At 35.1% G+C, this 13,530-nt stretch overlaps 1 protein-coding gene across 2 annotated transcripts in view; it reads right to left on the bottom strand.

Moving 5' to 3' along the window:
• ABCE1 (ATP binding cassette subfamily E member 1) overlaps positions 1-13,530 on the bottom strand; it is a 28,523-nt gene that overhangs the window by 9,613 nt on the left and 5,380 nt on the right. For both annotated transcript variants that reach the window (XM_036312740.1, XM_036312739.1), the window contains exons 2-10: positions 13,236-13,365; positions 12,015-12,100; positions 9,184-9,281; positions 8,109-8,226; positions 7,317-7,454; positions 7,089-7,158; positions 5,784-5,880; positions 4,808-4,897; positions 1,613-1,734 (exon numbers count right to left, since the gene is read on the bottom strand). In XM_036312740.1, the coding sequence (XP_036168633.1) occupies positions 1,613-1,734; positions 4,808-4,897; positions 5,784-5,880; positions 7,089-7,158; positions 7,317-7,454; positions 8,109-8,226; positions 9,184-9,281; positions 12,015-12,100; positions 13,236-13,338 (922 nt within the window). In that variant the 5' untranslated portion in view covers positions 13,339-13,365. The remainder of the gene's footprint in view (positions 1-1,612; positions 1,735-4,807; positions 4,898-5,783; positions 5,881-7,088; positions 7,159-7,316; positions 7,455-8,108; positions 8,227-9,183; positions 9,282-12,014; positions 12,101-13,235; positions 13,366-13,530) is intronic.

Genomic DNA, 13,530 nt, shown 5'->3' with positions numbered 1-13,530 from the left:
ATAGCATTAAAAAAAAATCTTTATGTGAGGTTAAAAAAATTAAAACCAAAAATTAAATAAAAACATAAACTTGAAGGAAAGGAACCTTAGTGAACATTTAGTCCAAGTGCATAATTTACAAGGTAAAAGGAAGATGCAGAGAAATAAGGGACTTTGAGCAAAACATTAAACATTAATAAATCAACCTTCACATTCTTACTGCAATGTTTGTCTTACCGCTTTTACAGTTGAAAGAGTTATATATTTTGCTTTAATTTCAGTTTTACTAAAGGAAAGCAGAAAGATTAAGTGGTTTTCTATTTGAATTGTTTTAACATAAGGCACATTAAAAACCTCACCAGGGATTATTTTTTCAGTGGCAAAGCCTTTCACAAGGCATTCATAAACAGAATTGACAAGTGATTATCCACATAATTTTCAACAAGATTGTAGAACTACTACTACTATATGCTAGAGTAGATACTCAAGTCGGCGTGGCTCAGTGGTTGAACATTGACCTATAAAGCAGGAGTTCACGGTTCGATTTCTAGTCAGGGCACATGTGCAGGTTGTGGGGGGTGTGCAGGAGGCAGCTGATCAGTGATTCTCATCATTAATGTTTCTATCTCCCTTTCTCTCTGAAATCAATAAAAATATATTTTAAAAAATATTTATATATTTTTATAAAATAAAAAAGCTACCACTACCTTTTTATGCAAAATGTATAATGCAATAGAAATTTCTTTTTCCAAAAGGGCTTTAGGTATCACAAAGACTATTACTAATAGACTGCTATTTTTTAAAAATATGGACTAAGTAGTCCTTTTCGGTATTCTAGGTTGTCAGCTGAAGGCAGAGCCAAAGAGAAGAAATATAAAGGAAAATAAAAGAAAGAAAGCAGAGAAAGGAAATAGAAATGAAAAGGAAAAGGCATATCAGATGGAGAGTGCACAGATATTGTTTCAGGAGCCAGTTAGTGGTAGGCTAGTTTTTACTTTTGTCTAACTTGCTTAGGTAGGGAAGAGCATGGAAAAGAGAGGCCAGAGAGGCCCTCTTTCCTGCAAGTAGAAGGAATACATAAAAATATACTAAGTTATTTTACTAGACTTATAGTCAGTTCCTAAATATATACTTATTTATATAAGTATATATACTTACTAAACTATCTTATTAGACTTTTAGGCAGCCCTAATTCTACAAACTTAGGATAGATAACATACATTTGAAACAAGATAAGCACTAAAAGAATTTTAAGAGTTTCACTACTGGTATTGGCCTGTCACAGATGAAGTTGAAGATGATATATAAAAGTTTCTACAGAAGCTCAAATATAAAAGAAACTTTTAATAAATAGTAAAACTATTTATTAATAAATAAATAAATAAATAAATAGTAAAACTATTCAGCCAAGTTTATTTCTATCCACCCCAACAGAAAATTCTCCAAAAAGATACAGGTTTTGTATTATAACTGATGAATATAACCAAATATATATTCTGTTACATGATTAAATTTCATGAGACTAGAGTTTTAGATAAGTCATATTAGAGGGACTTAATATCAACAATAGTACATTTTCTTAAGCATTAGAGTAGAGAGAATACAGCATTGTGAAAACAGTTTTGCAAGTTACCTTCTCTTACACTAAAAGGCATAGTGACAACACCGTATGCACTTGGTACGCCATATAAACAGCAGATGAAGTCAGAGAGATAATCTAATACACTTAGATCATGCTCCACCACAATGATATATCTGAAAATTAATATAGATTTAAGATGTAACAATATATATAACATTAAAATTATATTTAATTATAACTGCTATGTAACTTTTATAAACCACAGTGTAAATTTCAGGAAAAGATATATATTTTCAAAAAATTAAGTATAAAGACCATATTAAACAAAAGCCATAAAATATTTCTTTAAATATGACTCTATCAATGTTCATATTTCAAACTGGTATCCTAAACTAAAAGAAAAAAGAGTTAATATTAAATATATAAGAAATATATTTTACTAATATACATTTTAAAATAAACTTTACAAAGCAGAAACAATTAATAGATTTAAATCAGATGTAGCCTAACTGATTATTATGCTATTCTCCTTACACATTCAATCTCTCTACTTGTCCCATGCTGGCTGTGGTAGGGGATGCATGGAGAATCACAGACAGAATCCTGAATCTGAGAATTTCCAATATAGCTGGGAAAGACAAATCTCACTCACTTTCTTCAGGTCCCTAGACATGGCTCTCAGTTTCCAAAGAAACAAATAACATAATTAGACTTTCTTTTAAGATCTTCTAAAACTGAAGCTACCATTTTTACTTCATTTATATATAGGACATACTGAAAAATGGGTCTTTCATTATTTCCTAAACAATCCACTTTTCCATTTGTGTGTTTCAGGGGTATTCTATCTTCTAAAACGTCTCCTGCCTAAATCCTCACTTGTTGGAAGTCCCTCCTACCATCTCAAATCCTAACTTCTGTAGGAAGACCCTTATAGTCAAATGAATGTTCATTCCCTCATTCTTGAACTTTTGTCACTCTGATCTAATACTTGTACTGAGTACCCTACAACTTGTTCACAAACACCCTGAAGGCTGCAATGATCTTTACTCTTGTTATCCATCAAACAGATATTGAATAAAGTTGTTGAATGATGAGGAATTTGGACTTATGTTAATAGGCAATGGGGAAAATGATAGGTTCTTAAACAGCATTATCCAGTAGAACTTTTCTTGATTATGGAAATGTTCTATGTTGTCCCATCTGGTAGCGATTAACTACACGGAATGCGCAGCACTTAGAATGTAACTAGTTTGATTAAAGAAATGAATTTATTTCAATTAAAATAAAAATAGCAAAATATGGCTAGAAGCTACAGCCCAGTTTTAGAATAAAAGAATTATATGAAAAATCATCACTTCAGGAAGATTAACCAGGCAAGAAGAACCATACTTTCTTAAAGGAAGCTGTCACAGTAATCCAGGTGTCAGGTAGTAAAAGTAGGAATGAAAAGTAGGGGGAAAATTTAATATGAAAAGGAAGTATTAGTGAGCCAATACTCACCCTGCCTTATGTTTCTGTTGGCAATATTCCATTACCTGGAATAGTCCTCTGTTTTTTACCATTAAAATCTTTAAGGCCCAATGTAAGGCAACACAGTATTATCTAGTGGTTTTTAATTTACTTCAAAAAGAAAAAACAAAAATCAGGTCAAACCTCCTGTTTTCCTTACTTTCAAATGGAGCTTATGCAAAAGTTCAAAATGTAAAAAAAAGCCAGCTGGTGTGGCTGACTGGTTGACCATCAATCCATGCACCAAGAGGTTGCTGGTTCGATTCCTGGTCAGGGCACATGCATGGGTTGTGGTCTCAATCACCAATAGGGCCCATGCAGAAGGCAGCCGATAGATGCTTCTCTCTCATTGATGTTTCTCTCTCTAAATCAATAAAAATCATTTAAAAAATGTAAAAAATAACTTAGGAGGACCACTCTATTTTCTGAGGATTTGGAAAAAAACAGGAATCTGCACCATAATGAGAAATCTATGCTGTGAAAATTTATACCCTACAATTAATTTTGGTTTAATTGTTGGTTTTTAATTTTACTGAAGATATTATTAGAGGTCAAATTCTAGAGAATCCCTTGTATTATTTTTCCTTTCTCCAATCCATCCTCTCTTTTTCATTGTTTACCCAAAGATAATGATCTCCCAAATCTTTGTAAAGCATTAAAGACTGAATGTGTCCTTTGACATGTAGAATTCCAGGATACAGATATACTTCTTTTAACTTGGTGTCAATTTATCACGAGAGATTATTTTAACCCTGTATCAAAGACCTAGCACATATGTGCAAATGTCTAACTCAACCATTTTCTTCACTTTGTTAATATAATTTGCTTTGACACGTTATCCTTTTACAGTGAAGGTTCTGTAGTCTGATAATTTCGGACTGTAGTGATTTGGCTGAATATTTACAAATTGAGATACATGTCAGCTGGTTATAAATCACTAACTTTTTCATTATGGTTAGGCCATTACTTGATATTTTTTAAAAAATTATGTGTGAAGGTAGATTGTCTATGACTTTTATTTCAGTATAATAAAGGGATATAAATACATTTTATAAAAAAGAGCTAGGGTTTAGAACTTGACTGCTTATGTATTTTCTTTATCAGGCTGTGAAGTCCTTGAATACTGGGACTACATTTTATACTCTTGCATTCCCCAAAGAGCCAGGCCTATGTACAAGGTAAAAATTATAGCTGCTATTTGGCCCAACTAAATTTGTTTCTTTATCACTGATAGCTGAAAGATTCTATTCTAACTTAGAAGATTACTATTGGGCTCAAATGAGATAATGGATTCAGAAACTCTGCAAACTACAAAAGCACCCCATATATACAGGGTGTTATGATTACTTAACAGAGGTTAAGAATTCTCTTGTGCTCAGAAAGACCCTGAAAAACTGGAATTATCCTGTTGATCCTTATTTTCTAAATTCTGTGTGTGTCTGAGTGACACATTCATTTGAGGATCTGGTAAGAGCTAAGGATCTGCTTCCCAGAAACCCATTCATTTGTACCAGAATTTGCAGATCATTTCAGAGCATTCATAGTTCCCTGGAACCAGGCATAGTAGTAAATGATCTTGCATTAAAAACCTATATTCTAGTTAGAGGAAGGTAAATTCAAATGGTAGCTCCAAATAACCAACATGGAAAACATGCACATGTATATGATATTGATCTTTAGAAATCTGTAAAACTCCCCCCCAAAATTAACACAGGCATATGGCAAATCTGTACTTACCTATCTGGATTTATTAGGGATCGGATAGTAATAGCAGCCTTTAAACGCTGCTTGACATCTAGGTAACTAGAAGGTTCATCAAACATGAAACTATGAAAAAGAAAAGCAAACATAATTTGAAAGAGAAGTATGACATAATTCTATCTTGCATGTTATTTTAAAACCCTATAATATAGTTCATGTTTGGCAACAACAAAAATCCCCCTATTCTAACGAGGAGTCTACACTGTAAGAGTAAAAACTTCTGTATTTTGTTCAGAAGAGAAATTACGAAAAGCCGAACTGCATATTGAATATGGAGAGACACTCCCAGATTAGGCTACCTTACAAATTGTTACCTGCTTGTGAAAAATATTCTGATTTAGTCCAAAGTAATACAGAGAGCTTTTCTCTTAAACAGCTGAAGTCAGTTGCATTAAGTAAGTTTCTGGAGTGGAGGGCAGTGCACAGAATTATAGACTAGAGAGCTAGCCTGCTTTGGATGCCAGAGCAAAAACGTGGAATATGGGAGCAGGAAGTATTGGGGAGGAGAGAGGCACTGGAAGGTAGGAAGGAAACTGGCCCTTTTTACTCTCACATAGCATGCCACCCTGATTCAGAGTTATCTAAAAGACCTTGTATTCTACTTGAGGTATTTATAAAAAACTTGCTGGCTTTGTTAGAGAGCTTAATTAAGTCTGAAAAAATATTCTTCTTATGTACAAAGAGAGTTTAAATAATAAACAACTTACTTCATAGTAAAAAGCTCAGGGCCCCATCAATTGTAAAGTATTTATCTAAATAAATGAGTTTCTCCCCCTGTAGGAAGAACAGGTAGAATGGGCAGTTGATGCACAGCTGCTTCAGCTTACCTCAAAATGAGAATCTTAGATACTACTTGTATTGTTTCTCTCAAAACCACCGTTTTATTAGCAGTATTACAAATAAAAGCTCTAAAGTAAGGATTGAGATCTATAAAAGGTATAAGGTAACCTACATGTCAGCTTTCTGTATGCAAACAACAGCACAAGCAAATCTCTGCAACTCTCCTCCTGAAAGATCTTCCACATTTCGTTCTTTTAGATGGGTTAGATCTACAAAGAACATAGAGGCATTGTGTTTAACATTATAAGTTTTATTTCACCTCTGCTAAGTAAAATTTATATTGTAGGTCATTCTGAGTTTGACTTTCAGTTGGAAATTGTGCAAAATAAAAAGTAAAGATGACAACTACCAGAGATTTCCCATATCTAATCTAATAAAAGGGAAACATGCAAATTGACCATACCTCTGCTATGCCCCAAGCCATGCCCACCAGCCAATCAGAGCGACTATATGCAAATTAACCCAACCAAGATAGCGGCCAGCAGCCAAGGAGCTGGAGCAAGCAGGAAGCAGGAGGCTTGGTTGCCCTGGCGATGGAGGAAGCCAAGCTTCCTGCCTGCCCTGGCTGGCTCTGGCCTCTGCTCAAGGCAACAAAGTTTCAATTATAGAAGATAAATAAATCCCAGATACCTGCTTCCAGCCAGCCTCCACTGGGAGCTTGGGTGGCTGGGGGCTGTGGCCAGCCTGCAAACAGCCATCAGCCCCTCACCCAGGCTGGCCAGGCACTCCAGAGGGGACCCCCATCCTGAAGGGGGTGTGGCCAGTCTGAAAACGGCCCTCAGTCCCTCACCCAGGCTGGCCAGGCACCCCAACGGGACCCCCACCCTGATCCGGGACACCCTTCCGGGCAAACCAGCTGGCCCCCACCCATGACCAGGCCTCCATCCTATATAATAAAAGGGTAATATGCAAATTTACCCTAACAGCAGAATGACTGGACACTATGACACACACTGACCACCAGGGGGCAGACGCTCAATGAAGGAGCTGCCCCCTGGTGGTTAGTGCGCTCCCACAGGGGGAGCTCTTCTCAGCCACAAGCCAGGCTGATGGCTGCCAGTACAGCGGTGGTGTTGGGAGCCTCTCCTGCCTCCTCAGCAGTGTTAAGGATGTCCGACTGCAGCTTAGACCTGCTCCCCGCTGGCCAGTGGACACCCCCTGAGGGCTCCTGGGCTGCCAGAGGGATGTCTGACTGCCAGCTTAGGCCCATCCCCCAGGGAGCGGGCCTAAGCAGCAGGTGGACATCCCCTGAGGGTTCCCAGACTGCGAGAAGGCACAGGCCAAGCTGAGGGACCCCCCTGAGTGCACAAATTTTTGTGCACCGGGCCTCTAGTATTTCAACAATCCATATAAAGACATTTGTTTTATAATTTAAGTTTAGGACCTATTAAAACACATACACAAAATAAACACTTACCAAGCTGTTGACATACAATTGCTTGTGTCTTTGTTTCATCCTTTCGGTCCAAAATAGACCCTACGGTCCCCTGTCATAATATACCAAAAACAGCCATTACTGTTTTCCTCCAATATTAAAATTAAATTCAATGTTAAAATCCCTTCAATCTTTGCTTTAATTTAATATGTTTTTTTATATCTCCATCAATATCTATAAAGTATAAATTCTTCCTAAAAAGCAACTGACCTTTGCAGCCTTGGGAATCTGGTCTACGTACTGAGGCTTGATAATAGCTTTGAGGTCATCTTCTAAAATCTTGGTAAAGTAATTTTGCAATTCAGACCCACGGAAGTAAGTCAAAATTTCTTGCCAATCCGGTGGATCCTAGAAATATAAATATAATTACCTGAATTTAATTTAATAATACAATTGCAAGGAGGATGACTGTTACACAAAATAGAACATGTGTCCAAATAGAATACTTCTGGCTTCTAACTTAATCTTAATATTGAGGATTTAATTTCAAATCAAGGTATACCAACTCATAACAGTTTAATAAAACTCAGAATAATCAGATAAGTAGCACCAACAGATTTTAATTAAAAAATGGAGTTTCATCTATGTATAGTTTCTTAGCATTAATTCCACAAATAATTTTAAAAATAACTTAAAAAAAAAAAAAAAGACACAGCCCTAGACGGTTTGCATCAGTGGATAGAGCATTGGTTAGCCTGTGGACTGAAGGGTCCCAGGTTTGATTTTGGTCAAGGGCATGTTACCTCAGTTGCAGGCTCGATCCCTGGTCCTGGTCAGGGTGCATGTGGGAGGCAACTAATTAATGTATCTCTCTCAAATTGATGTTTCTCTCTCTCTGTCTCTCCCCCTTCCTTCCACTCTCTCTAAAAATCAATGGAAAAATATCCTTGGGTAAGGATTAACAAAAGCAAAATAAAACAAAACAAAATGACATATACACTCTCTTCCAGTCTCACAAAACCAACCCAAGATATCTATTTTTTATAAGGTGGTAATACATACATCGTACTTTCCAAGGTTTGGCTTTTGCTTTCCTGCTAAAATTTTTAAAGCAGTTGACTTTCCAATCCCATTAGTTCCAACTAATCCCAAAACTTCACCTGGACGAGGGATAGGTAACCTGCCAAAGTATACAAAAATAAAAAAACTCAGAAAAAGCTACATAATATCAGAATGGCATACTTTAATACACTTGCACTCCACACACATCCATTAAGCTAAGAGATATATGCCAGATATTATTGGCTATTAGAAAAAACCCCAGCCAAGATCAACTTAAACTGTTAATTGTTAGAAATGCATCTATGGCAATATTACTCCAAGTTTTATTTATTCAAAGTCTGTACTAAAGTAACAATTATTCTTTGCATATAAGGCTCAGTTTTAATGTATAAAAAAATGGTTTGGTAAAAAATATCATAGCAGGTGCAACCTCACACTGTTGTTTTTGTTGTTGTTGTTTTCCTGCCACTTACTTACAAGGGAGAAGTGCCACATCAACCAGAAATATTCCACTTCATTCTCCCTGCTGCAGGAGGCCCCTTAAAGCTGGCAGGTTGAGAAATACCTTTTTATTAGTAAAATCTAGACTTCCAGATTAAAAATATCAGTGTTTAGCAGATAAAAACCCTCAAAGGACTCCTGTAATTTAATAGTATATGTCCAAGTTCAGAGTAATATTCTCTGTTGATCATGAAATCAATAAATAAAATCAAGGACAAGTTTCCTTAAAAGTCATTTTGGGAATACAGGTTTATTAACAATAGTGATTCTCAACCCCAGATATATACTAGAATCATCTTGGAGCTTTTACAACTTACTGAGGTCCAGACTTTTCATCCAGAGATAGGACGTAACTCAACTGGGCTGAAACCTGGGCATTAGTTTTAAAAAGACCCCCAGGTAACTCTAATGCTAGCCAGAATAAACAACTGACATATATGATTCCCTGTGATGTTACAATATTGTATTTCTCTTTAATGTATGGATAATACAGTTTTTTCCCAGTCTTGCATATCTCTGAAAATTCCAAATGCATTTTATGGAAGTAAAGAGGAAAGTTTACTTGAAAATATACCTGTGAAGTTTGAAGGCATTGGCACAATATCGATGTGTTGTTTCTTTTTCCAAGTTGCTCGGTAAATTGACAATTGATAAGGCGCCAAAGGGGCATTTCTGTTATTTAAAGTAAAGAATTAATTTTGTGCTAATTTTTACAAATAAACAGTTGACTAAAATGGAAAGATTAAGTAGTTTTTATAAGCAATCTTCTCAAGATGGAGTTGCCCAAAGATGTAAAATATTTTTTATTTCCTTAAAAGTTTCTAGAAGGCAAAATTGTATCAACTAATTTTGCATTACCCTTAGTGACTGCCATAATCTTAGACATTTAATGTTCATTTAATAATTATTGAAAAACTACAGAACTTGGAAGTTTTGTGTGCATTTGTTTACATTATTAGATAAAAGAAGGCAAGATAAAACATGGTTATTGAGTACTATACAACTGCATATTCAGCCTATGACAGATTCCTTCCCTCTACTTCCTTATTCCTGTCTTTGTATACAGCTGTTTACCTTAAGTCCTTTAAGGTCATGGATTGTACCTTTTTTGTCTATTTATGTCCCAACAACAGCTAGCATAACATCTGGATAGAGCAAGGATTAATGTCTTTCTGCTGTGATTTTTTAACTTTCCATATGAAAAAGATGTTTCTTATTCCAAGTAAATTCACATGAAAAAAAGATTTATTCATAGAAAACCTTATTCAAATAATACTTGACTAGTAATCAGATAAATGGCTATGAAACAAGAATGGCAAGAACTGGAGGTTAATTTAAGAGTGGTAATGTGGCCCTGCTAGCGTGGCTCAGTGGTTGAGTGTCGACCTATGAACCAGGAGGTCAGGGTCTGATTCCCCATCCGGGCACATTCCCGATCCCCAGTGTGGGGTGTGTAAGAGGCAGCCAACCAATGATTCTCATCATTGATGTTTCTCTCTCTCTCTCCCCCTCCTTTCCTCTCTGAAATTAATATATAAAGAGTGGTAATGTGGCTAGAGGAACTTATCAGATAACTTCAAAAAGGTACATCCCAGAGTATAATCTCACATTTGAGATTTGTTTAGCAGAAGAACTGTTCAGTGAGCTCAGGGACCAATTCAAAGTCTCTGTATAGAAAAATTTCAGTGAGTTCTCATTATATGTTATAAGAACATAGATAATTAAACAAATAAAACTTTTGCTTTCTAAATAAATAATTACTACCCTCTAAACCAGGGGTGGGCAAACTTTTTGACTCGAGGGCCACAATGGGTTCTTAAACTGGACCGGAGGGCCAGAATAAAAGCATGGATGGAGTGTTTGTGTGAACTAATATAAATTCAAAGTAAACATCATTACATAAAAGGGTACAGTCTTTTTTTTTTTTTTTAGTTTTATTCATTTCAAATGGGCCGGATCCGGCCCGCGGGCTGTAGTTTGCCCACGGCTGCCCTAAACAAAACTATTAATTCTTTACATGAGATATTTCTCTGCCAATCAAGTTACCCTCATTTACAGAATTCTTTTTATTCCATCAATGTACACAAAATACTTATAGGCTAAAGTAATTTAAACTTCTCTAAATCTACAAGGGAAAAAATATCCACACTGTTCATATATGAAGTGAATTATAAGCATTTTAATTTTGGGGTATATACTATCCTCCTCCCCAAAATAGACATCACATTAGTATCTTTTCAGCCACTGAAGTGCATACCCCAAATTTTGGAACCTCATTTTCCTACAGCAGTGAAAAAAGAAAATAAAGTTCTTTCTTCATAGAATTAAAAATATATTACTCAAAATCAGATTTCCAGCACCAGAGAACATTGGTATATAAGAGTATTTGCTGGAAGAAATATTTCCTGTTTCTATTTTCAAAATAAGGGAAATACCTTCTTTCAGGTATTTTCTTTCTGGAAGCCAATGCAGAATACACATGAAGCTTATTAGAATAAGTAACAGGGTGGTATCCATACTCTGGTAAAGGTCCTTTCTAAAATGCACTATTTACGAATAAAAACACCTAAATTAAGAACTTTGTGAACTGGCTCCTAATTATCTTTCATGAATTTAAGTTGGAAATTCATAATTTTTAAGTCAAAAGCCTTAATCAAACTTTTCAATGCAACAAAAACTAATTTGGGGTATTTTGAAAAATTATACTAATGGAATAAATTCAACAAGAGAAGAATGTACAATACAGCAGAAAAAGCACTTAAAGATTAGGTTAAATTAAAAAAATTTGGCCATATGCACTTCTATTTAAAAGCTGCAAATTTAGCTCTAGCCAGTTTTGCTCAGTGAATAGAATTTTGGCTCTCAGAGTGAAGGGTCCTGGGTTTGATTCTGGTCAACTGCATATACCTCAGTTGCAGGCTTGATCCCTGGTCCTGGTCAGGGCATGTGCAGGAGGCAACCAATCAATGCATCTCTCTCACATTAATGTTGATGTTTCTCTTTATCTCTCCTTTCCACTCTCTCTAAAAATCAATGGAAAAATACCCCCACAGTTGCAAATTTAAAGTTATATGGACTTGAAAAAATGTATGTTATATAATTCATATTTTTAGAATTCATATTTCCAAACAGTTCTGGTGAAGAATATCCTTGTCATAAAAAGGTGGAAATATATATATATATATATATGGTTGGAAATGGCTTTACAAAATTGAGTATTTTTATTTCTAAATAAAAATTTGGCCTAATTACAAATCAATAATATTAGATTATTGATGTAAGTACAAAATTTATATTCTTTACTCATTGCTTTATATTTTGCCTCTTTTAAAACAATTATATTCAGAATTTTCAGATTTCATTTTCAGGTTATAAATTTGATTCAGTAAATAAAGTATCACTTACCTTAATACAAATACCACAGCCAATACAAAGAGTTTCAGAAATCCAAGCTATTTTGCACTGGGGTGTAACCTCAATACATAGTTTTCCTGGCAAAAGAAAAATACTCTTATGAGGCAAGAGGGAGATGACTCTAATATATTTATTTTGTTTAATTTACTACAGGGGAAGAAAATATGCTGGTAAAATTGTGGCAGATCCTAAAAGTTTTATTTTTAAGCTGACTGACCTAAATATTTAATTCACAAAATATGCCTTGCAAATGGTAATGTGTATCAGAGAAAAGAATGAAATAAGTTAGCTAGATCAGTTAAATTCTAAAAAGTTAAGTAGTTATCTAATATACAGACAAAATTAAACTTGGCATATAAACAGGAATATTAATAATGGATTTTCTGAACAGCATGGAAGACTATACTAGATGACATCTAAAGTCTCTTTTAAGATTCAATAAGCCTATACAGTGGGGTCTTGACTTAAGAGTGTCCCGACTAACAAGTTTTTCGAGATACGAGCCGTCTCTCGGCCGATTTTTTGCTTTGAGTTGTGAGCTAAAATTCGGGTTACGAGCCAGCTTCAGATACCCCATCGCTAGTTGGAGCAGCGAACGTCACAGTGAATGCCACAACATCAGCCCAGCATCATGTGTCATTGTAATGGTGAAAATTGATTTGACATATGAGTAATTTGAGTTATGAGCTCCGTCATGGAACGAATTAAACTCGTAAGTCAAGGCCCCACTGTACCTCACTAGTACATTTAAAGTTACAATTACTTTAACACAGTTCTAAAGATTACAAACAATTCATCCATTCTGAATTGCTGTAAATTTATTTTATCTTGAAAATATAGCAAAATCTCATGAACAGTGATTCTTATTAAGCTCTTTAAAGTGAGAATATTATCAAATACAAACATGGGCAATCCTTTCTCCATGACTTAGAGTAATTACAGGATTTTGTAGAACAGTAAGAATATCAGTAACTTGAACTCTGGTTTGACTTCATATTCAATAAACTTTTAAAAATACTGATACTAATACATTATCCTATAATTTAAAAGAAACAGAATCATGTAGTCATAAAACAATAAAAAATTCAGAACAAAATCTGGTCTCTTTACATTTCAAAGAAACTAATGGCAAAAGTCTAGACAACTATGAAGCCAACTTGTTCCTTTTAAAATTTTACTCTTAATCTTTAAATGATCCATGGAATAGCTTACCCATTCGAACCACAGGACAACTCTTTTTGCACTCTTGCCGACATTTCTTAGGTTTACATTTGTCATGGTTGACAATAGCAATTCTTGTTAATTTATCTGCCATAATTCTAGGTAGGAATATCCAGCTCTTCTGTTAAAGAGAAATTAACAAAATTATGGCATAACCAATGCAATTAATTGAGAAACAAGTCAGGCATAAAAGTTAGATAGGAGAGACCAACCAAAAGGCTTGTATGCATGCACATGAGCATAGCCAATGGACACAGACCGGAGCAGGGTGAGGGCATGTGCTGGG

The sequence above is a fragment of the Myotis myotis genome, unplaced genomic scaffold, assembly GCF_014108235.1.
Source record: "Myotis myotis isolate mMyoMyo1 unplaced genomic scaffold, mMyoMyo1.p scaffold_m19_p_6, whole genome shotgun sequence".
NCBI lineage: Eukaryota > Metazoa > Chordata > Mammalia > Chiroptera > Vespertilionidae > Myotis > Myotis myotis.
This window is presented reverse-complemented; position numbering and strand designations above follow the sequence as displayed.